Here is a 22,812-nt window from a genome sequence, read left to right on the forward strand (position 1 = left end):
GGTCAATCCTGTGTGGCCAGCGGGCTGGGAGGGCGCCGATCCTGTGCTAGGGTGGGGCAGGGTCAAGGGGCAGGCCCTGAATTGGGGGGGCAGGACTGAGGGGGGCATTCCCTGTGGAATGGGGCAGGGCTGAGGGCCAGGCCCTGTACGAAGGGAGGTAGGCTCTGTATGGGGCGGGAGGCAGTGCTGGGGTGGGGCAGTGCCAAGGCACAGGCTCTGGACCGGGGGGCAGGCCCCACACAGGGCTGGGGGATGCAGGCCTTGTGCCAGGCTCTCTTGCCAGGCTGGCTGCAGGTGCTGGCACATCCTGGGCTGGGTGCTGCTCCAGGCATGTGAGCGGCAGTGGGCAGCCCCATGCTGCCTGCTGGGCCCAGAGCAGGCCCTGGAGAATCACAGGGCCTGCCCCACTCGTGGGTGTGACTCCCCTTCCCACCTGGTGTCTCACTCTCAGCCATACCCAGTGCTCCTGCTCGCAGCGCTGGGCCTGGCTAGGCTCTGGTGCAGCCGCTGGCCCAAGGTGACGCTGGGCAGATGGGCTAGAGCCCCCGAGGCCGCAGGTGGAACCGAATGGCCACATGCCCAGCCCCACCCCTGCCTGGCTGCAGCATCCAGCATCTGGGCCTGCCTGGGCTCACACGTCAGGCTCGTATCTGGTCCAGACGCAGGCTGGTTCTGGCCCGTTTCAGCCGTGTCCCTGGGCAGGGGCGCAGCTGAGCCAAGGGGTCGGCTTTGATTCCTCAGAGCCACAGCCGGCCCAGGCCCCCGGAGCTGAGAGCGGGTTGGAGTCGCTGAGTGGAGGGGAGAGGAGCAACGAGCCAGGAGCAACAGGCTCGGGCAGCTGGGTCCGGCAGCAGGGCTCAGCCGAGGAGTCCTGGAGCTCCTGGGGGGCAGCAGACGGGCCTGGAAAGTAGCTGGGGGGAAGGTTCCCAGTCCAGTAGGGTCCTGGCCCCAGCAAGGTGGGACCCTGGTCCAGTGAGGTCCTAGCCCCAGTGACAGGGGGGACCCGGTCCAGTGGGGTCCTGGCCCCGGTGAGGGGGACCCTGGTCCAGTGGGGTCCCAGCCCCAGTGAAGGGAGGCCCTGTCCAGTAGGGTACCCACCCCAGCGAGGGGGCCCCTGGTCCAGGGGGATCCTGGCCCCAGCCAGGGGGGCAGCCAGCAGGTCCTGACTCCGGGCTCTAGCTGATGATCTCGGAGAGCAGCGGCGTCATGGCGGTCAGGTCCTGGATGTGCAGGATCTGCCGTGTGTTCTCCACCTTGAGCGTCCGCAGCTCGGTCAGCAGCAAGAGCAGTTTTGCGTAGAGGAGCCTGGGGCAGAAGGAGCTGAGTGTCAGCCCCGCCTGTGGCCATGGCGCCTGCCTGCCCCAGCAGTGGCTCTGCGCCATGCCAGAAACAGCTCCCCCCCTGCCCCCCCCCCAGGACTCCATTCCACACAGCCTGGGTAGGAGATAGGGGAAACTGAGGCACGTGAGGGGGACAGGACCTATCTATGCACAGGGTCAGGAACAGAACCTAGGAGCCCTGACTCCCATCCCCTCTGCTATGAACCCACTAGACCCCCCCTCCCCTCCAGAGCTGGAACTAGAGCTCAGGAGTCCTGACCCGACTCCCATCCCCCCACCCCAAAGGGCTGTTTCACAGGAGGTGCATGTGGCTGGAACACAGAGGGGCAGGAGGCTAGACTGAAAACCCTTGGGCTAAGCAGCTGCCCCTTGGGTGGGAGCTGGCTGGCCCCACTGGGGAGAGGGGCTCCCAGGCTGAGCCCACCCCTTCCCTAGCTAGGGAGAGCGACCCCCCACCCCACCCCCTGACAAGGGCCCTTTTGCTTCCAGCTGCCCAAAGGCAAAGCAACCTCTGGCTGGCTGGGGCAGAGCGGGGGCTGGCTAGTAGTGATAAGGCCTTGTGCACACAAGTGTAAGCAGGGTCTGAATGAGCCCTCCCCTGACTGCTAGCTGGGGAGGGGGAAAGACTTCAGGAGCAAACTGTATTTCCATGGACACACCTACTGTGCGTAGGTGTCCAGCAGAGAGTTGTGGAGCTCCAAGTGACCAGCTGTGGCTGGTGTTGGGTTACCTAGTGAAATGTTGTTGGTCAATGTTGTTATCTTCATTGTATGACTAAAGGGGAGCAGAACTGTGCTGAGCTTGTCCCGATGGAGAGGTCACCCTCAGCTGAAAGGAACTCGCTAAGCCAGGGGCTGGAAGGCCTGAGCCCTGGGAAAGTCAGAGGGGTGAGGCCAGGTGTTTTAGCTAGGAGATGCGGTGTCTTCTTAAGGGTTTATGGTCTGGTGTTTCTCCTCAGTGTTCAAAGACAGAGCTCACTAGGCTCCATTAGGAGCCTTTTGTTATTTTAAGTACCCAAGAAGAGCAGACATCCCTTAGGGTGGAGCAGTGTTTCTACCCAGCCTGCTGAGAGCTAAAAAATCACTATGGGACTAACCTACAGAGGTCACAGCAGAGAGGCAGATGGCAGCAGTTTGGTAGCTGGCAGAAGCGGCTGATAGCAGAGCAGCAAGATGCCCCTCTGAACCCTGAGTCCTCACTGACCAGGGACAACACCCCTGTGAGTGGGGTCTGGGGAGGGAGCAGAGTGGGGCACAGAAAAGGAACTGTTGGTTGTAGAACTCAAGGACATGAGGTGGAAGGCTCTGCCCCACACACTCTGGGGTGAGTGTCCTGCTCCCAGTTTTATGGTTATGAATCCTGCTTGTGGCATTTTCCCTACTTAATGCCGGGTGACTTTCCTCCGGTCATTAAAAGTTTCTTTTCTACACACAGACTCTGTGCTTGTAAGTGGGGAAGTAAAGGTGACCATGGGGTGGTGATACTGGGTGGGGGTTCGAGCTGGTTCTATGTTCTATTGTTGAAAAGAAACCCCTAGATATTGAACCCAGCCCTGGTTGCTGCCGGCTCCACCTGCCAAGAGGGTTACACAAGTTGCAGGGTGTGTCATGTGAACAGCTGCACACAGATGGCCATGGGAGATGTACTCTTAAGTGGCTGTGATATGTGTGTGTGTGTGTGTGTCTGTACAGTTGTGTTAAGTTGTGAGTGCAAGAGTAAGTAGCTGTGTGATGTGTGTATGTGTGTGTAGAGTGCAAGTGTAAGTAGGTGTGTGTGTGTGTGTGTGTGAGATTTCCGGGTGCTGGGCATGGATGTGTGTGGCTGCATCGGGGTGCAGTGTCTGATCACAGAGCGGTCAAAGTTTTCCCTGTCCTGGGGGAGCAGCTGGGGGACTGACTCCTGGGAGAGAGACTCCAGAGCTGGGCATGAGAACCACCCCCAGCGCTTTGGAGCGGCTCAGAGCACAGAGACAGGACCTTGCGAGGGACTGCACAGGAATAAGCTCCCACAGCCTCAGGACTAGGGGACAAGCCAGGCCTGCCCCAGCTCCCCCAGACTCAGGGCTGGAGGGAGGGGAGGGAGAGGGCAAGCCAGGGCTGCCCCATCTCCCCCAGATTTGGGGGGCGGGGTGCAGCAAGCCAGGGCTGCCCCAGATCTCTGTGCAACACAGGCCTGCACAGACTCTTCCATGGTTTAGGGTCCGTTTCTCTGCTGGGTTCTGCTAAGGAAGCTCTGATGGCCCTAGCAATCCCCGGTCACAGCTCCCGGAGGGGGGTGGCAGCAGGGGCCGGCCCCAGTGGGGCCTGCTGGGACCTAGGGCTCCGGGCTGAGGGGGGGGGATCCCCCCCAAGAGGAGAAGGTAGCGCGGCCAGACCCCTGGGGGTGCAGGCGCTTGGGGAGACCGGAGCCATCGGCGATGTAGTGAACCCAGCCACCTCACAGTGACGGTTCCCACAATCCTCTCTGCCTGGACCTCCCGAGCGCTCAGCTCTGCTCCCTAGCCCCAGAGGGCACGGTGGGACCCTCTGCCCTGGCCCTGGCCATCTCTGGCTGCCTGCTGCCTCCCAGCCCGCTGAATGGGTGGGTGTCACTGCCAGGTCCCGGGTCCCTGGGGAACATGGCGCCAAGGGCACAGGAGCTCTGAGCAATCAGTCCCTGTGGCCCTGGGCCCCTGGCCTCAGCACACCCTGGAGCCCCCGCCAGGGCTCAGCTCCCGCTGCCCCCACATATCAGTGTGACCCCTGCAGGTGCCAGCTGCCCCCGGCTCCCGGGAGAGCCTGGACATCCAGGCAATGGGCAGAGGCTTTGCCTCTGGCCTCCCTCCCTGGGCTGCTCGCTGCACCCGCTGGGCCCAGGACACACGGGCTCGCTCTGATCCCACCCCACCAGCGGGACACTGCAAGGGCTAGCGGGCGGGGCATGTGGCTGGGCCCCAGGACAGCTGGGTTCAATTCCCAGCTCAGCCACGTGACCCTGCATCAGGGCCCTAGGTCCCCTCATCTGCCCTCCAAATCCCTCAGTCCCCAGCCCTACAGGGGGAAGATCTCTCCCGGGGCTGAGTGAGGATAAAGCCCACCCAGACATCCCAGAGATGGGCCAGGTACCTGGCTAGGCTCCAGGAAGGGCTCTCCCCACCCTTCTCTGGGCCATGGTAGTGAGCGCCCCCTGCTGGGCTGCTCAGTGCTTTGGGCCCTGTTCCCACCAGCAGCCCCCTCCTGCCCCAGCTTTGCTAGGCAAGCTAGTGAGGGGCTCTCACTCACCTGCCCTTGAAGGGTTGAGAGGGGAAGAATATGGGAATTTTGGTAAAATTTTTATAATTCCACTATGTGCCTCAGTTTCCCTCCAGGCGTGGTGTTGCTCTGCCCTGAATGTAAAGAGCACGAGCCATGAGGAAGCTGCCTGGGGTGACATAGGTGGGTAATTAAGGGCTGGCTGGGACCCTGGAGAGACAATGGAAACCCCTGCCATTGTCAGTGAGTGGCTCCCAGCAGGCAGTGGAGGCGTGAACTCAGCAGGAAGACAATGGGGGAGACAGCAGGAGGTGACTGGGAAGAAGAACTGGGCCCGGGGTCACACACAGGCACAGGGAGCAGAGCCTGGTGCTGGCCCACGTGGCCTGTCTCTTCCCCTGGGTCGCTCTGGGCTACCTAAGGCCTCCCCGTTCCATGCTCCAGGGTACCAATAAACCTGCTCTGGCTGGAAGAGGCTCTGGGTGTTGCCGAGGTGCCCAGCTCCCTGAGGAAGGTGCCCAGGAGCCTGGCTCAGCTGGACCAGCTGGGCAGAGCTCCCAGGGTGGAGCAGGGGGCCTGGGGCTCAGTCTCAGAGGTGGGGGGTCTGGCACACTGACTGGCACCCCCAAGGACTGGTAAAAAGCCGGGAGGTGGCACCCAGCCTGTGGACCCAGGACAGGGGGTCCCTTGCTCACCTGCCTTCGGGCAGCGGGTGCCGTTGGTCAATGTAGCTCTTCAGCGTCAGGGCCATCTTCTCCTGCAGCTGGTCGACCGTGTGGCGCTGGGTGATGCCAGGGTGGTCTGGGGGAAGGCAGCCCTGGCATGAGTGTGCAGGCAGAGCAGGGGCCATGTACCCTGGGGTCGGGGGCACCTGCGTGTATGTGGGGGCTCAGTGCAGGAAGCCCAGGGGCGGGAGTTACCCTGTTGTGCAGACAGAGCAAGCCCTGGGGTTGCGGGGGCTCAGTGCCCACCCCCTGCTCACAGGCACGGTGACTTCCACTGGTCAAATGATGGGGCCATGGATATGCCCGTATGTGCCATCGCACTGGCCCACTGGGGTGGTGCAGGGCGGGAGGGCTGGGCAGGGGGCTCGGCACCCCACCTTGTTAGTGCCCATAGGAGGAGCAGGATGGGAGGCTGGATATGGGACTCAGTGCCTGTTTTGGGGCTGGGTAGGAGCTCAGGGTCTGCAGTAAAGGCTGGGGGGGCTCTGAGCCCTTCAGGCTGGGAAGGTGCTTGGTGCCCATGGTGGGGGCTGGGCAGGGGAGCTCAATGCCCATGGTGGGGGCCGGCCGGGGGTCAGTGCCCATGGTGGGGACAGGTTTGTGGGGGCTCAGAGCCCGTGGTGGGGGCCGGTGTGTGCGGCAAGTTGTGGGGGCTCGAGCCTGAGGGAGATGCGGGGGCTCAGTGCCCATTGTGGTGGCCAGGTTCGGGGCCTGGAGCCCGTGGTGGGGCTGGGAGCTCAGTGCCCATCGTGGTGGCCAGGTTCGGGGAGGTGGGGCTCGGAGCCCGTGGTGGGGGCGGGGGAGCTCAGTGCCCATCGTGGTGGCCAGGTTCTGGGGCTCGAGCCCGTGGTGGGGGCTGGGGAGCTCAGTGCCCATCGTGGTTGCCAGGTTGGGGGAGGGGCCTTGGAGCCCGTGGTGGGGCTGGGGAGCTCAGTGCCTATCGTGGTGGCCAGGTTGGGGCCTCGGAGCCCGTGGTGGGGGCTGGGGAGCTCAGTGCCCATCGTGGTGGCCAGGTTCGGGGGGGGAGGGCTCGGAGCCCGTGGTGGGGGCTGGGGGAGGGCTCACCAGGTGAGAACAGGGCGATGGCCAGCAGCAGGACATATTCAGCTTCGTGCAGCCTCAGTTTCCTCAGACTGATGTGGAACTTGAGCAGCGGCTCCAGGTAGATCTGCTGGAACCCGGCTGGAGACAGAGATGGGGGGTGATGGGGGAGCTGCGCTGGCTGGCCCAGGGCTCCCCAGTGGGGCCACGGCTCTGAGCTCAGCTGCCAGCATGCCAGGGCCCGGGGAAGTCGGGGGGGGGGGCGGCTAGGAGAGGTGCATTACACTGCAGGACAGGACAGGACGGCGAAGGCCCGGCTCCTCGGGGACTGCAGCCTCCCAGCCCGGGAAGCGCAGAGAGAAGCAGGCATCTCACAGCACACCAAGACTGAGTGTGGCTCTGCCACCTCTGCCTGGGAGACGGGCCCCAGGGCTCCTAGCCTGGCCCTGCCCTGGGAAACGTCCTCGGACCACCTGATCTCACCCACGTCGCAGCGGGCAGCGATCCTGTGCCCCGTATGTCCTGCGGCAGCGAGTTCCTCGGGGGCTGCACGTGTAGCATTTCCACAGTGTCGGTGCTCAGCCAATCACTGCTTGGCGCTGTGCGGTGCAGGGCTGTAGCTGTGTCAGTCTCTATTCCAGCCCCTCCTGCCAGCCTGGGGGTGGGTTCCCCATAGGCAAGGGCACAGCGCTGCGATGGGGCGCAGGGGGAACCACGGTTCTTGTCAGGGGATTCTGGGCAGGGCAGCCCACGTTCCCTTCCAGGACTCCCCTAGCCCGGGCCGTGGGAGCCCCTGTGGGGGACACTGGGGGCTAGGAGCAGAGAGAACGCGGGCGAGTTGGGCCAGCCCCTTGCGCCAGAGGGACTCACCCAGGGCGCCGTCTTGGATGGTGTAGCAGTGCTGGCCGCACTCCCAGGCCTTGGTCTCCTCGTTGAAGACTGTGTTGAACTGGATCTGGCAGATCTCCAAAGTGGCGCCTTTGAGAAGCGAGATCTGGTCATCGATCGGCAAACTCCTTCCCGGAGAGAGCAAGAGAGAGCATGAGAGCAGGCCGGGGAGCCAGGCCAGGAGCAGCTGCACAGAGCAGCCCAGGGCCATAGGCCATGTGCAAAATGGGGGAGGGGGAGGGACCCTGCGGGGGCTGGGCTTAGCGGGCTTCGGGGGGGTGGGGGTACACTGGGGTACAGGGGGAGCAGGGACTGGGGACCTCAGGGATGAGGCAGGGCAGGGCTTGGAGGTGGGGGGAGGGAGCATGAATGTAGCAGGGCAGGGCTGGGGGTGCAGGAGGCAGCAGGGATGCGGCAGGGTGGGGCTGGGGAGTGCAGGGGGTCAGGGATGCGGCCGGGCAGGGCAGGGCTGCGGGGGGTGCGAGAGCAGGGACGTGGCCGGGCAGGGCTGCGGGGGGGGCGGGCGCAGGCGGGCTGTGGCAGGGCAGGGCTGAGGGGTGCAGGAGGGATGCGGCAGGGCAGGGCTGAGGGGGGTCCGAGTGAAGGAATGCCGCAGGGCAGGGCTGAGGGGTGCAGGAGGGATGCCGCAGGGCAGGGCTGAGGGGGTGCGAGAGCAGGGATGCCGCAGGGCAGGGCTGAGGGGGGTGCGAGAGCAGGGATGCCGCAGGGCAGGGCTGAGGGGGGTGCGAGAGCAGGGATGCCGCAGGGCAGGGCTGAGGGATGCAGGAGGGATGCGGCAGGGCAGGGCTGAGGGGGTGCGAGAGCAGGGATGCCGCAGGGCAGGGCTGAGGGGTACAGGAGGGATGCGGCAGGGCGGGGCTGAGGGGGGGTGGGGGACCAGGGATGCGGCAGGGCAGGGCAGGGCTGAGGGGTGCAGGAGGGATGCGGCAGGGCAGGGCTGAGGGGGTGGGGGAGCGGGGATGCGGCAGGGCAGGGCCGAGGGGTACAGGAGGGATGCAGCAAGGTGGGGCTATCGGAGGTGCAGGGGGTAGGAGCGGGGTAAAGCAGGTGCTAGCCGTGCTGAGCTGGGCCTGTCACTCTCAGGGTCTCAGCTCCCGTTTCCCACTCCCCCTCCAGCCAGGCAGTTTGAGCCACCTGACCCCAGCTGCCCCCCACGCCCACCCGTGTCCCCGGGGTGCGGGAGCCCAGCCGTGCTGACCTGAAGGCTGGGATCTCCTTGGCGAATTTGATCACTTGCTGGATGAGGACCGTGCTGAGGTCAGCGAAGTGGGGCAGCATGGAGAAGACATCAGGCAGCATGTCCCCTGGCAGGCTCTGCAAGGGGGCCAGAGGGCCGCCCTCCTCAGGCTGGGAGAGCCCCTGCAGGACATGGGGAACCCTGGGCTCCTGGGGGCTCTGAGGGCTCAGGCTGTGGATGTACAATCGCACCGGGGGCTGGGGAGACAGAGGCCCCAGTCAGAACCTTAATGCTGCTGGTGTCAGTGGCCCTGGCCCTGTGGAGAGGCGGCTGGCTCTGGGGTGTGGCGAGCCCCTGGTGCATTGCCCTGCCATACAGCTGAGCTTTGGACTGCTGGGTACACCTGCCCCAATCCCCACCCCCTTGGGGCTGAGCTGGGACCTGGGGGTCAGAACCGCATGCCCAGGATCCACAAGTACAGACACTGCAGATGCAGGCGCAGTTGGGCCGGAGCAAGGACAGTGCAGACGCGTGGCTGCTCCGGCAGGGTTGGGAGCCCTGCTGGGATCAGAGCAGTCCAGGCCGTGTCTCTGTTCGTCTTCCCTTCCCACAGACAGGAATTGCAGGCAGGCTCTGCCCAGGGCAGCCTGAGCCCACCCCTGGCTGGGATGGGGTAGTGGTAGGGGATGTGGACTGGAGGGCGGGTTGGGGTGGGGTGGCAGGGAGGGGATGTGGGGCTGGAGGCAAGGAAGGGTGGGGCAGAGGGGAGGGAGAGGTGGGGTGGGGCAGAGGTGGGCTGGGGGGCAGGAAGGAGGGGTGAGGCAGAGGGGCTGGGGTGGGGCAGAGCACTGGGGGAGAGGTGGGCTGGGGGGCAGGAGGGAGGGGGAAGAGGGGAGGTGGAGGGCCTGGGGGCAGGAGGGAGGGATAGGGTGGGGTGGGGCAGAGTACTGGGGAAGAGGTGGGCTGGGGAGGCAGGAGTGGAGGGAGGGGCTGGGGGGCAGGAGGGATGGGGTGGGGGGACAGGCGAGCACCCTATGGAGAGAACAGACTCAAGCCCTGGCAGGTGTGAAACCTGCCCCTGGCAAGGGCATGGCCCAGTAACCAGCCCGATCCAATCAGGGAGCAGGAATCCCAGCATGTGACTCAGGTAGCCAATGGCAGCTGTTCTGCCCCAGCTGTTTTGCTTCCAACCAGCAGCGGGGAAGGGCCTGAACAGCCCCCACCCCCCTACTTGCCTAGGCTCTCCTGATGGGGCAGGGCAGGCAGAGGCTGGGGTTGAGCTGGATCAGTGTGCGGGGTGTGAGTCCAGTGGGGGTGTGGCCAGCCCAATGGGGTTGGGGGGGGGCTGGTTCCAGCGGGGGTGTGGCTCGGGGGGCAGTGGCTGCCCCAGTGCCTGCGAGGCGGGAGGACGGCTGGGATGAGCTGGGTTGGTGTATGGGGGGGCTGGTTCCAGCGGGGGTGTGGCTCGGGGGGGGGCAGTGGCTGCCCTGGTGCCTGCAGGGGGTGCCGGGGTTGAGGCTCTTACCCGGCAATGCACGAACTGGGAGAAGCCGGAGTCGAAGTGCCTCTTGTGGGCCTCGATGAGGATGCTGATGAGCTGCTCCTGCTCCTCTGTCAGCTCTGCCGGCTCCCCCGCCGGCTCCCGCTCCTGCTTCCTCTGCTTCCGCAGGACCCGGCGCATCTGCAGAGCCTCCTCTGACATGATCACTGCCGGGCCAAGAGGCAGGGGTGAGGGGCTTGGCCCCAGCAACAGCTCCCCAGGCCCACGCTGACAGACGCCTCCCAGCTTCCTCTCCCTCAGCCCCGCCCGAGAGCCTGAGGAGCTCAATATGGCGCTGCCCCGGCCGTGGCCTCCACTATCTGCCTTTGCTCCATGACCAAACCAGCTGAAGGGAGCGGGGCCTAGTGGGAGAGCAGGGACTGGGAGCCAGGCCTCCTGCGTTCTAATCCCAGCTCTGGGCTGGAGAGGGGTCTAGAGGGGAGAGTGGTGGAGGAGCAGGGCTGAGTCAGGACTCCTGGGTTCATCCTAGAGCCAGGAAGAAACCCCAACCAGCCCCTGCTGTCAGCCAGAAAAGGACAGGAGTCTAGTGGGTAAAAAGGGAGGCTGAAACTAGGCTGCCAGGGTTCTCTTCCTGGCTCTGGGACGGAGAGGGGTCTAGTGGGCAGAGCAGGTGCCTGGGAGTCCAGACTCCTGGGTTCCAGCTCTCAGCAGGTGCCCCTGATGTGTTTAAACTGCAGCATGCTGGGGCACTGGGAGTCCCGGAAGAAGGGGTGTGGCCTTGTGGCCTTACAAACCTGGGTGCTCCTGGCATTTGCAGGCAGCGTGTGTGAGCCAGGTGCTCAGGAGTGACCGGAGTAAGGACAGGAGAGTCACTTCCACCAGGAGCTCCCCCCGCCCATCCCCCAGTGCTACAGGACAGTTCTCCAGGAGGCCAATGCTGCCCCCACCAGACACATCAGGGGCACCAGCCACCTTCTCTGAGCTGGGGCTGCACGGGCAGGGGGCTCGGGGCCAGGCAGGCAGACTGTCCAGAGCCATTACTGGATTCAGACAGCGGATACTCGCTGCAAATCAGAGACCTTGGCTGCTCCACAGGGAAAGCACAAAGCAGCCCAGCGAGCTATCCACGCAGCCCCCAGCCCCCCCAGTGAGCTATCCATGCAGCCCCCAGCCCCCCCAGCAAGCTATCCACCCAGCCCCCAGCGAGCTATCCACGCAGTCCCTGCCCCCCAGCGAGCTATCCACGCAGCCCCCAGCCCCCCCAGGGAGCTATCTGCCCAGCCCCCCCAGGGAGCTATCCACCCAGCCCCCCCAGCGAGCTATCCACGCAGCCCCCAGACCCCCCAGGGAGCTATCCACCCAGCCCCCAGCGAGCTATCCACCCAGCCCCCAGCGAGCTATCTGCCCAGCCCCCGCAGCGAGCTATCCACGCAGTCCCCCGACGAGCTGTCTGCCCAGTCCCCCCAGCAGGTTATCTGCCCAGCACCCAGCGACACAGGGGCTACTCCTCTGGGTGACACTCCAAGGGCCCTGCGTGCCCCCACATTACTGATGGCTTGATCCTCTTCTCCCTGCCTGCCAGGTGCTGGTGGGGATGGGGACAGAGCGGATGCAGCAGCGAGTGGCTGGGTGGCTCTGCTGTTACCAGCAGGGATGCTGCTGCGGGGCAACAAGGGGCGAGTACTAGGCAACAGTGACCTGGAACACCTCACACGGCACCAGCCCAGCCCAGGGCCCTGCCAGCTGGGACCCCCTGCACGGCACCAGCCCAGCCCAGGGCCCTGCCAGCCGGGACCCCCTGCACGGCACCAGCCCAGCCCAGGGCCCTGCCAGCCGGGACCCCCTGCACGGCACCAGCCCAGCGCCCTGCCAGCTGGGACCCCCTGCACGGAACCAGCCCAGCCCAGGGCCCTGCCAGCTGGGACCCCCTGCACGGCACCAGCCCAGCACCCTGCTAGCTGTGATCCCCACACAGCACCAGCCCTGCACCCCTCTAGCCTGGCTTCCCCCTTGCTGGGGAGTTCATCAATAGAAGGTGCCTGAGCCCAGTGAGGAGCACCCCCAGGCTGACAAGGCTGCAGCACAGATATCCCTGAGTGCCGATGTCCTGGGGAGAGCAGACCTTGCACTTCCCCTGCCAACCTCCCCAGGGCCAGACACCAGCTGCAGGAGGGTGGGGAGCCGAGCCCTTACTTACTGTCCTTCCTCATGCCCACGGCCAGGCACTTCTGGAGGCGGCAGGCTTGGCACTGCCGGCGCTTGGCTTTGGTGATGGTACAGTTGCGGGAGAAGGGGCAGGTGAAGCACACGCTCTTGCTGATCGACCTTCTGCAAAAGAGGGGCAGGGTTTGGGGGGCAGGAGACACTCCCCCTGCCTTGGGAAAGGGACGGAGACCCTCCCCTCCCCGCCACAGTGAGAGCCCCAAGCGAGCAACCTGTTGGAACTTGGCACCGCAAGGCTGAGAGCAACTCAGGCAGGCGGCCCCGGCACTCCTCAGCAACCCGCCATCCCCTCCCAGCCTTCTGTAGGCTTCATCCCCAGCCTGCTCCATGCAGCATTGCATCCCTCCCAGGCACAACACAGCTTGCTGCTCCTGCTCCCCTCCCATCCAGGTACAGGGACGCCCAACCCAATGCCCAGCACCCTTGCTAGGAGCAGGGGCTTCTGGGTCATTTCCAGCTGCAAGGCACTGCATTGTGGGATAGAGCTGGGGGAGCCGGCTCCTGACTTCCTCTCCACCAAACCGTCCCAGCTACGCTTCCCCTGTGTGCCTGGGTGAGAGGTGCTGGCCCAGGCACTGAGCAACACAGACATGTAACATGCCAACATGTCGGGCTGTGCCAGCTCTCTGCCCCCTCCCTGAGATCTGCCCCCTATGCAGATGGGTAGGCCCACACCTCCTATGCTTGCTGTCACACACACAGATGGTTATTCCAGCACACACAAACAGACAGATGGCTATGCCTGCGCGCGCGCACACACACACGCACACTGAGTGGTAAATGGTGCTGCAAGAAGCCATGGTGAAGAGGCGTTGGGCCCTGTCCCCAGTAGCCATCTCAGGCATTGGTTGTCCCGGTCAGTTGCAATGCCCAGGACAAGCCCATCTGGCTGAACCAGGGTGTCTAGAACTGTTTCTTCCCTGCATGGAGGAGAAGCCACAAGCATTAAAAATGCCCCAAAGCCCTGAAACCCCAACACCTTTCTCTGAGAATAAGCCTCACAATGAAACAGAGTCACTCTGGGGCAGAGGGATGGGAGACCCCAAAGAAATGTGCAGCATGCTGCAGGAAATGGTGCAAGTAGCTCAGCATGGCACTGGGGGCACGGTGCTGCAGGGAGCAGAAGGGGCACTCGCCTTGCACAGCCAGCTGGCACTGTGCTGCAGGGAGCAGGGTGGAGGCACAGTAGGGAGTGCTGTGTGGGTGTCAGGTCCCGGCAGTACTGTGCAGCAGGGAGTTACCCTGGTTAGCTGTGCAGGGATGCTGCTGCCCATCAGGCCTGGCACGTGTCTCAGGCTGGCAGCTGCAGGAGGCAGCAGGTGAGGCCCCCCAGTTCAGGGTGAAGACCCGGGGACCTCACCTGGCTGGCCCTGAATCAAGAGGGGTATTAGCTCCAGCTCCCTGAAACTCTGGGATGGGAGTCGCGCCTGGCAGAGCATCGCAGCTGCACCCTGCGTCACTGCCACGGCTGTACTCGCCTGGGCATCAGCTGAGATAAACCTGGGGTTGGCAGCAGCAACCGCTCGTGGAGACGAGCACATGGCCGGCTCTGAGCCACAGGACGGCACAGCCACTGGGCAGCTGCCATGAGGGCTGGACACAACAGCCACTGAGCCAGGGCATTGCCTGTGTGCACACAAACACACACCGCACACACACACCCCCACATCCCAACGCACAGACATGCTATGCACACATGCCCTCCCCCAATGCATACGCATACCTGTGTACACACCCACATATACATCCCAATGTGCACTCCCGATATACACACGCCAGTGCACAACACACTCCTGCACACCCCAGTATACGGACACCCCCACATCACAAACGCACACTCCCCTCATACCCCCCCCCGCACAGACACACCCTGTACACACCCACATAGACATCCCAATGCGCACCCTGAATATGCACATCCACAACCTACTCACACATCCCTTATAGACACACCAGTTTACACACACACACACCTTGCACATTCCATCCCGTCACAGTTGAGGGTAACTGCACCTGTATTCCCCCTTTGTGGCCCCTCGAGGGCACCTTCTTGAGGCTTCCAGCTCCCAGCCCATCACCTCACGTGGGCCGAGACCCGGCTCACTCCGTCCTGAGCAGCGCTTTAAGACGGCAGCCCCCTGCCTTACAATGTGAAATCCCCAGCAAGGCAGCACCCGCATCAGGCTTCCTCTCCAAAGACAGTGTTACCAGTGACCCCCGCAGCCCTTCCCCAGCAGAGCGCATGTATCTGAAGGACAAAAGCATCCCAGAGGAAGGGTAACGGGGAGAAAGAGCTGTGCACATGCACTAACCAGGCAGGCTTGCTTGGCCGGCTGCCTTTCCAGCCAGACCCGAACCAGCCTTTACAACGCACCCTCTTCCTTTGTCCTCTGTGACTGCCCTGGCCTAAACCAGTCTCTGCAAACCACCCCAGGGAGGTGCCTCTCCAGAGCTGTTTACAGTCGCGGGGCTGTAGGAATCACCTCCCCCCACCGCTGTTTTTAGTTCCTGGGTAACCTTCCCCCATGGAGCTGCTCCAATCCCTGGGCACAAAGCTACAGCAACCATTCATAAACTGGATCCAGCACGGTCCCCTGAGGCGCTGCATGCGGTTGCAATATCGGTCAAACCCCTCCACGCACCCACATCTCATTGCACACCTCCCCCCAACACAAGCACATAAGAACACCATTACACACTACACATACCCTGTGCACACCCACACACACGAGTGCACACCCCCCCCACCCTAACCCTCCCTGTTCTGAGGGGTGTTGGGTGTGACCCAGGGCAGTGCCCTGCCTGCGCAGCGCCAATAGGAGGCAGTGTTTACCCTTGCCAGCCCCATGGGACGGAAAGGCCCAGGACAGGGGGTTGGAGGTTGGCAGGACGATGGCGCCAGGGGGGCTCTCACCTGAAGAAGCCCTTGCAGCCCTCACAGGTCATGACATGGAAGTGGTAGCCGGTGGCTCGGTCGCCGCACACGGCACAGATTTTCTCCTCTCCCTCTGGCTCCCCGTCTTCCCTGCTCCCGGCCCCGAGGCTCAGCACGCTGGGGCTGCCGCTGCTGCTGCTGCTGCTCTCCCTATCAGAGGGGCTGAGCATGGCAGCTCCTGGCCCCCAGGCACCCACGGGCAAGCTGCTGTGGGGAGAGGAGAGTCAGCGACAGGCCCAGGCTCCAGCACAGGGACGGCCCAGGTCAGACCATGCCATGTGGTCCTTCCATAGGGACCAGTCCAGCCTGGTCTCCTGGCCCTCCCCCAGGAGACGGCTCCCCATCCGTGGGCCCCATTCCTCCTCCACCCTCCCTTCCCGAGGGACAGCCCCCCCGCAGATCCCAGTGGAGCCCGTTGTTTATGCTCCTGCAGGCATTGTGCAGTCACACGACAAATTAGCTGTTGCTGTCGGTTGTACTGCGGTAATGGGTGGTAGGATAACCCCTGATTCGTGCAGACACACGCACGGATGTTGTTTCTCTCAAAGCCTGGACGAGTGGGTTTGGGGAGACCCCGTATCAAGTTCTACTAGGACTGCGTCCAGCATTTGCCAGGGTCCCTGGGAGCTGGGCCAGGGAGCCCATCCCCCACCCGCTGGGCCAGGGAGCCCATCCCCCATGCCCCGCAGCATGCTAGGGGGAGCTTTCCTCTGTGCCACTGGGCCGGGAGTCACCGGAACTGTGCCAACGCCAGCAAGGGAGGCAGCAGATGGCAGTGGTCAGATGGCCCCACCGCCTGTCACCTACCCGTGGGGGATCTTCTACCAAGTGAACCTGGGCCTCTCAAGGGCCATCTCCCGCCACGGGGGCTACAGAACAGGCAGGACGTGCCAGCAGGGAGCAACACTCTCAGTTACAGCATTTCTCTGCCCCCAGTTACCCTCCGGCAGCTCCACCGGCCCCCACCTCTGCAGTGCAGCCCCAGTGCACTGTGTGTTGCTGCCTCTGGAACACTGCTGCCAACGCATGAGCCTGGCTAGTGGCCAGCTCCCCCTCCCACAGCTGAGCATGTTCTGCAGGGAATCAATCTTTTGTCCCCCAGCTACACCCATGCACCCCTCTGCCTATCCCCATACACCCCAGCTACCCCCATACCCCCCTCTGGCTATCCCCATACCCCCCATCTATCCCCATACACCCTCTTCTATCCTCATACACCCCCATCTATCCCCATACACCCCTCTGGCTATCCCCAGACACCCCATCTATCCCCATACACCCTCTTCTATCCCCATACACCCCTCTGGCTATCCCCAGACACCCCCATCTATCGTCAGACATCCCTCTGGCTATCCCCATACTCTCCATCTATCCCCATATACCCTCTTCTATCCCCATACACCCACCATCTATCCCCATCTCCCCCATACATCCCCTTTCTATCCCCATACACACACCCCACCATCTATCCCAGAGGTGGGCAAACTATGGCCTGCAGGCCACATTCGGCCTGCTGGGCCGTCCTGTCCGGCCCTTGAGTTCCCGGCCGGGGAGGCTAGCCCCCGGCCCCTCCCCCGCTGTCTCCCCTCCCCCGCAGCCACGCTGCCACGTGGGCAGCACTCTGGGCAAGCAGAGCGGTGCGCTCCTGCAGGGCAGTGCGGCAGCGTGTCATGGTTAGGGAGTGGGGGCCAGGGGGTTGGATTAAGGGGCAGGAGGTCCCAGGGGGCAGTCAGGGGACAGGGAGCAGGGGACAGTTGGATGGGGCAGAGGTTCGGGGGGGCGATCGGGGAGTGGGAACTGGGGGTTGGATAAGCATGGGAGTCCCGGGGCCTGTCAGGGGCGGGGTGTGGATAGGGGTCAGAGCAGTCAGGAGCCGGGGGTTGGATATGGGGTGGGGTCCTGGGGGTTGGATGAGGGGTGAGGGGTCCCAGGAGGGGGTGGTCAGGGGACAAGGAACGGGGGGGTTGAGGGGTTCTGAGGGGGGCAGTCAGGGGTGGGAAGTGGGAGGGGTCGGATAGAGGGCGGGGGCCAGGCTGTTTGGGGAGGCACAGCCTTCCCTACCCGGCCCTCCATACAGTTTTGCAACCCTGATGTGGCCCTCAGGCCAAAAAATTTGCCCACCCCTGATCTATCCCCATACACCCCTCTATTATCCCCATACACCCCAGTATGTATCCCCATACAGCCCCATCTATCCCGATACACCCCCTTCTGTCCCCATACATACCCATCTATCCCCCCACACCCTTCTAACCCCGTAGACCCCCATCTATCCCTCTAGCTACCTAGTGACCTAGCTCTCTCAGTACATAGCTGGTCCTGCTCACTGCTATATCCAAGCCCCATCACAATGGTTCATGGGTTGTCTCCTCTCAGCCCCTGGGGAGTGGGGATGTTTGCTCCTCACTTTACAGATGGGTAGGGAGCCCCAAGAGGGGCTGAGATGCTGTGATGCTGAGCCTGGGGCAGCACTAACTTTTAAGCACTTAGCAAATCACAGGAACACCCTGCGACCCACACAGCCAGGGGCCTGGGCTCCCGTACACTGAATGGGGGGAGGGGCACCTGACACTGTGACCCACACAGCCAGAGCCAGGGGCCTGGGCTCCCGTACACTGAATGGGGGGAGGGGCGCCTGACACTGCGACCCACACAGCCAGAGCCAGGGGCCTGGGCTCCCGTACACTGAATGGGGCGAGAGGGGCCTGACACTGTGACCCACACAGCCAGAGCCAGGGGCCTGGGCTCCCGTACACTGAATGGGGGGAGGGGCACCTGACACTGTGACCCACACAGCCAGAGCCAGGGGCCTGGGCTCCCGTACACTGAATGGGGGGAGGGGCACCTGACACTGTGACCCACACAGCCAGAGCTAGGGGCCTGGGCTCCCATACACTAAATGGGGCGAGAGATGCCTGACACTGCGACCCACACAGCCAGAGCTAGGGGCCTGGGCTCCCATACACTGAATGGGGCGAGAGGTGCCTGACACTGTGACCCACACAGCACACTGAATGGGGAGGGGCACCTGACACTGTGACCCACACAGCCAGAGCCAGGGGCCTGGGCTCCCATACACTGAATGGGGCGAGAGGGGCCTGACACTGTGACCCACACAGCCAGAGCCAGGGGCCTGGGCTCCCGTACACTGAAGGGGGGGAGGGGCATCTGTCACTGCTGCCACCCACACTCCAGCACACTGGGGGGAACCGCCTAAGTCAGCCAATGGGAGATGCCGACCGGAGGGGTGTGAGCTAAGCCCCGCCCCCTCACCGAGCTAAGCACCTAAGCCCTGGCTGCAAGGAGGTGCTCAGCTGCTAGCGAGTCACCCAGGAGCCCCTCGCATGGCGCCTGGCGCCTCGGGCCTTTCTGGTGAGAATGAGGGAGGCAGGTGCCTCGCTCCACAGCAAAGCATCCAAGGAGGAGGGGCAGCAACAGCAGCTGTTTTGTTCACACTAGCCCAGTGGGTAGAGCACTTGCCTAGGACCTGGCTGACCTGGGTTCAAGTTCCCTCCTAGCCCAAGCCAGGCATCACTGCAGTGTGTGTGCAACACTCTGTGCCTGCCCCACAGGGGCAGGTTTTGTGTCTCGGGCTGGACCTGCCCTGCCCTGCTGGAGTCAGGAGGAGCCCAACCTCTTGATGCCCTGCGTGAGGGTGTCACCCCAGGGCCTGTTGCGCTTGGTCCCCCTGCCTGCCCCCTCGTCAAGGGGAAGCAGGCTGCTCTGGGAGCCAAGGTGACCTGCCTGGCTGTGAGGAGCTGGCCCCGTGGTCGCCTCCCCGACAGGGTCAGTCCGGGGCCTGAGCCGGGGAAGTTAACTCAGCGTGGGGGGAGATTAGCCAGCCTGGAGAAGGCAAAGTTCATTAGAAATGGGCAGCTGTCCAGGGCTGGGGGGACCAGGCAGAGATCGGCACCCAGAGGGGGACAAAGGGGGCAGGGAGGAGGCTGAAGGCCTGAGGCTGGGGCTGGGTGGCTCCCCCGGTTGCAGTGGGGCAGGGGCAGCTGCGGAGCTCTCATGATTCCCCTGCAATCACTTGTTCAAAGCCCCCTCTCCCTGCCAGAGACCTGCCTTATCCGTCTCCCCAGCTGCTCACTCACGTTGGCCCCAGTCCCTCACTCTCCTGAGCAGTATTGAGCCCAGCCAGGGGGCCCCCATTGGTGTGAAGACCCGGGGACCTTGCCTGGCTGGCCCTGAATCAAGAGGGGACATTAGCTCCAGCTCCCTGTCTCTGTCCCTTCGTGACGCATGGAAACACAGGTGAAGACCCTGTGCCACCCCAGCCCCTCAGCATAGCTGCCACCCCCCCCACATCCCATGTGCCCACTCACCGATGGTGTGGGTTGGGGGTGTGTAGCTGGGAGCAGGTGGGGGGCTGGCTCCCAGGCTCCCCGCAGGCTAGGACTCTGCTCCCTCCCCAGCAGCGTCCGCACAGACAGATTCAGATTGATTTATTTCACAGCCTGGGTGGAATTTGAACTTTGAACTTCAAGGAGTGAAGGCCAGGAGCAGCAGGGAAGGGTGGGGGAGAGTAGTTGGGGTGGGGGGGTAAAGGGACAGGGGAGCAGCTGGAGGGTGAGGGAGGTGAGAGCAGCCAGGGAGAGGACCTTGGGCACATGGGGACAGTGTGTCCTGAGTAGCCCCTGAGAGGTAACACACTGGGGCTGACACACACACACACTGGGGCTGACACACACACACGGGCTCACACACAGTCTCCGGGGGTGACACACACACACACATTCTGGGGCTCGCAGACTCCCGTTCAAACTCAGCCCAGTCTGAGGGGTGGAAAGCCTTGCCCGACACCCATTACCTTAATGTCCTAGGGCTGAGAAGTCGGCCCTGCTTGTCCCCTGGGCACTCCCCAGTCACAGACCCTTGTGGGAAGCTGGACTGGGGGCAGTGCCAGGCCAAGCCTGGCAGTCTGAGAGAGGGGTATTTGGCTGTCTCCAGTCATGGGCTTTCAGTCCCCCCATCCCAGCCTCCTGCACCTGGCAGAGTCCAGCACCCACTGGCACTGAACTTCCGTTGCTCTTGGCTCATAGAGTGTGAAACTCCGGGAACTCCCTCCCCGGCTCAGGAATGAGGTCAGACTGGTTCAGTTCCCCCAGCCCAGGCTGGGCCGGGCACTGGGACTTACCCAGGGCAGGGGGAGCCAGGCTGGGATTGGGCACCGGGGCCTGCGCAGGGCAGGGGGAGCCAGGCTGGGATTGGGCACCGGGGCCTGCGCAGGGCAGGGGGAGCCAGGCTGGGATTGGGCACCGGGGCCTGCGCAGGGCAGGGGGAGCCAGGCGGGGATTGGGCACCGGGGCCTGCGCAGGGCAGGGGGAGCCAGGCTGGGATTGGGCACTGGGGCCTGCGCAGGACAGGGGGAGCCAGGCTGGGATTGGGCACTGGGGCCTGCGCAGGGAAGGGCAGCCAGGCTGGGATTGGGCACCGGGGCCTGCCCAGGGAAGGGCAGCCAGGCTGGGATTGGGCACCGGGGCCTGTGCAGGGCAGGGGGAGCCAGGCTGGGATTGGGCACCGGGGCCTGCCCAGGGAAGGGCAGCCAGGCTGGGATTGGGCACCGGGGCCTGCGCAGGGCAGGGGCAGCCAGGCTGGGATTGGGCACCGGGGCCTGCGCAGGGCAGGGGCAGCCAGGCTGGGATTGGGCACTGACGTTCCCCCAGGAAGCCGGGCTCCCCCAGAGATTTCTGAGCTGGAGCCCTGCTCTCTGGGCCCACAGTGTGAACTCCACACTCTGGGGAATCTCAGGTACACACCTCCCCCCACACCAAGGGATGCAGGCTCAGGGGGTGGGAATGGGCCATGGTGCTTAGGTACTGGCCACGCAGGAACACAGAGAGACTGGAACCAATCTGTGGCCCCCAGGGTTGTCCCTGTGTGGCACAGCAGGGCAAGGGGAATGTCACAGCTGCAGCAGGGCTGGAGCACAGACACTCTTGCTCCCCTAGCACAGGCCCTGCCCTGGGCTATGGTGAATCAGTGTGGGGCCGCCACCAGGTGGGGGCAGTTCCAACTCCATCCACTAGGGGGCAGTGGTCTGTCTGTCTCACATGCACCCACCCCAGCCACTCCATTGTCATCTAGACGTGGGAAGGGGGTGGGGGCAGATTTCCAAAGCCACTTAGCACACTAGGTGGCTGACAATCCCTTTGGGTACGGAGCCCTTCCCCTCTCGTTTCCCTGTTTGAATCCAGACCAGGGCAGTTGTGATGAAAGCACCCGGTCAGGACTCGTTAGGAGCCTGTATGGAATGATCTGGGGGCAGCCAGGCTGGCTCCTGGTGCTTGCACCAGAGATGCACCACCACATGGACTGAGATCCCCCTCCCCAGGCAGGGCTGGGCCAGGCTGGAGGAACAGTAGGTGGTGGTGGGGAGCTGCCCCATTCTGGAGGTGTACATGCCCCCACAAGCCATGTTCCAGCTGCAGTCTGCATCCGGAGATAAGCATCCTCAAGAAGGACCTGGCTCCAGCTCCCACTCAGTGCTCTGTCGGCACTGGGGAGAACTATGCAGAGCAAACTCTGGCTGCCCTGATTAATGCTCCAATCCCTGGGCGATCAAGACCGATTTCCTGCTAATGAAACTTTGAAAAGCTTCATTAATCTGCACTGAGCCGCTCAGGGCCGTTCCACTCTGCCTGGCTCCCCCTGTCCTCGACGCAATGGCTCAGGCCAGGACCACAGTTTGTTTGGAACAAGATGTCTTTATTTTCCCATGACAGTCCCATTCTGTCCTGTCCCCACCCCTGCCACACAGGCCCCTGGGACTCCACTTTCCCTGGGGAAAGGCCACGAAGCCTGGATTGCTGCAGCAGCGAAGGAGCCACTGGCCAGCTTTTAACAGGGGCAGCCACCCACTGGAATGGCTAAGGCTGGGCACACGGTGGGCGCTACCTGCCTGGGTGGCGATGGTGGGGCACCATGTGCAGATGCAGGGGCATATGTCAGAGACAGCCCCAAGCCACGGAGACCCCTCACCCAGCAGGCATGGGACACTGGCATCTCCATCTGGGGAGCTCAGTGCCTCTGCAGACATGAATGAATGAATTACCTTCCCAGCCCTCGGGGCATTATCCCCACCACAGAGGGGAAACTGAGGCACAGAGGGGTCCCACATCGAGCCAAGAGGATGAGGCACACAGCTCATTAGCATTTGCACGCCCAGTGCTCTGAGACCCTCAGGGGAGGGAGATGCTGACTAGGAGTGCGAAGGGCTGATAAGCAGAGACACTAAGTGATTGTTCTTTGAATGAGTGTGTTGGGGTGTGTGTGTGGTATGAATGTATGTACAAGTGCAGTGTGCGTATGAATACAGAGGTGCAGCGTGTGTGTGTGTGTGTGTGTGTGTGTGTTCAGGCAGTGCCAGGAATGAGCATGCCTAACCGGAGAGGAAATGGGGAGCTGCTGGCAGAGTGGGCAGGACCAAACCCTGTGGGGCAGGGCTGGACTTCCAGTGGCTCAGGCATCTGGCTCATGGGGAGGTTTGGCCCTGCTGGTCTTGGTGGCCAACATGTCTGACCCCAGGTTCACCTGGATGGGGTGTGCAGCTGCAGGAGGGCAGACAGTGCTGCCTGTGGGAGGCCCCAGGGTGACTCAGTCTTTTCCTCTGTGTGTGTGTCAGCCCCAGTGTGTGTGTGAGAGAGCCCCAGTGAGTATGTTTCAGCCCCAGAGTGAGCCCATGTGTATCACTTTGTAGGAGGACAGTCAGTGTTGAATGTTGATCCA

General features: G+C 63.5%; 1 protein-coding gene across 5 annotated transcripts; it reads right to left on the reverse strand.

The window, feature by feature from the left end:
• Nucleotides 1-19,493, reverse strand: NR1I3 (nuclear receptor subfamily 1 group I member 3). Of its 5 annotated transcripts, XR_005591125.1 has the most exons (10): nt 19,410-19,493; nt 15,061-15,288; nt 12,121-12,251; nt 9,948-10,129; nt 8,444-8,679; nt 7,207-7,352; nt 6,361-6,477; nt 5,270-5,371; nt 4,601-4,704; nt 1,188-1,305 (listed from the first exon to the last, which is right to left on the reverse strand). XR_005591125.1 is itself a non-coding variant. In XM_039513573.1 (9 exons), the coding sequence occupies exons 2-9, from the start codon at nt 15,249-15,251 to the stop codon at nt 1,274-1,276; spliced, it is 1,137 nt and encodes a 378-aa protein (XP_039369507.1). In that variant the 5' UTR covers nt 15,252-15,288; nt 19,410-19,491; the 3' UTR covers nt 1-1,273. The 5 variants fall into 5 exon arrangements, 4 of the variants coding, with proteins under 4 accessions (XP_039369507.1, XP_039369505.1, XP_039369506.1 ...); XM_039513573.1 differs by lacking the exon at nt 4,601-4,704 and having other exon boundaries at nt 1-1,305; nt 19,410-19,491; XM_039513571.1 differs by lacking the exon at nt 4,601-4,704 and having other exon boundaries at nt 1-1,305; nt 5,266-5,371; nt 19,410-19,485.
• Nucleotides 19,494-22,812: the final 3,319 nt, after the last annotated feature.

Source organism: Mauremys reevesii, linkage group 24 (genome assembly GCF_016161935.1).
Source record: "Mauremys reevesii isolate NIE-2019 linkage group 24, ASM1616193v1, whole genome shotgun sequence".
NCBI classification, from domain to species: domain Eukaryota; kingdom Metazoa; phylum Chordata; order Testudines; family Geoemydidae; genus Mauremys; species Mauremys reevesii.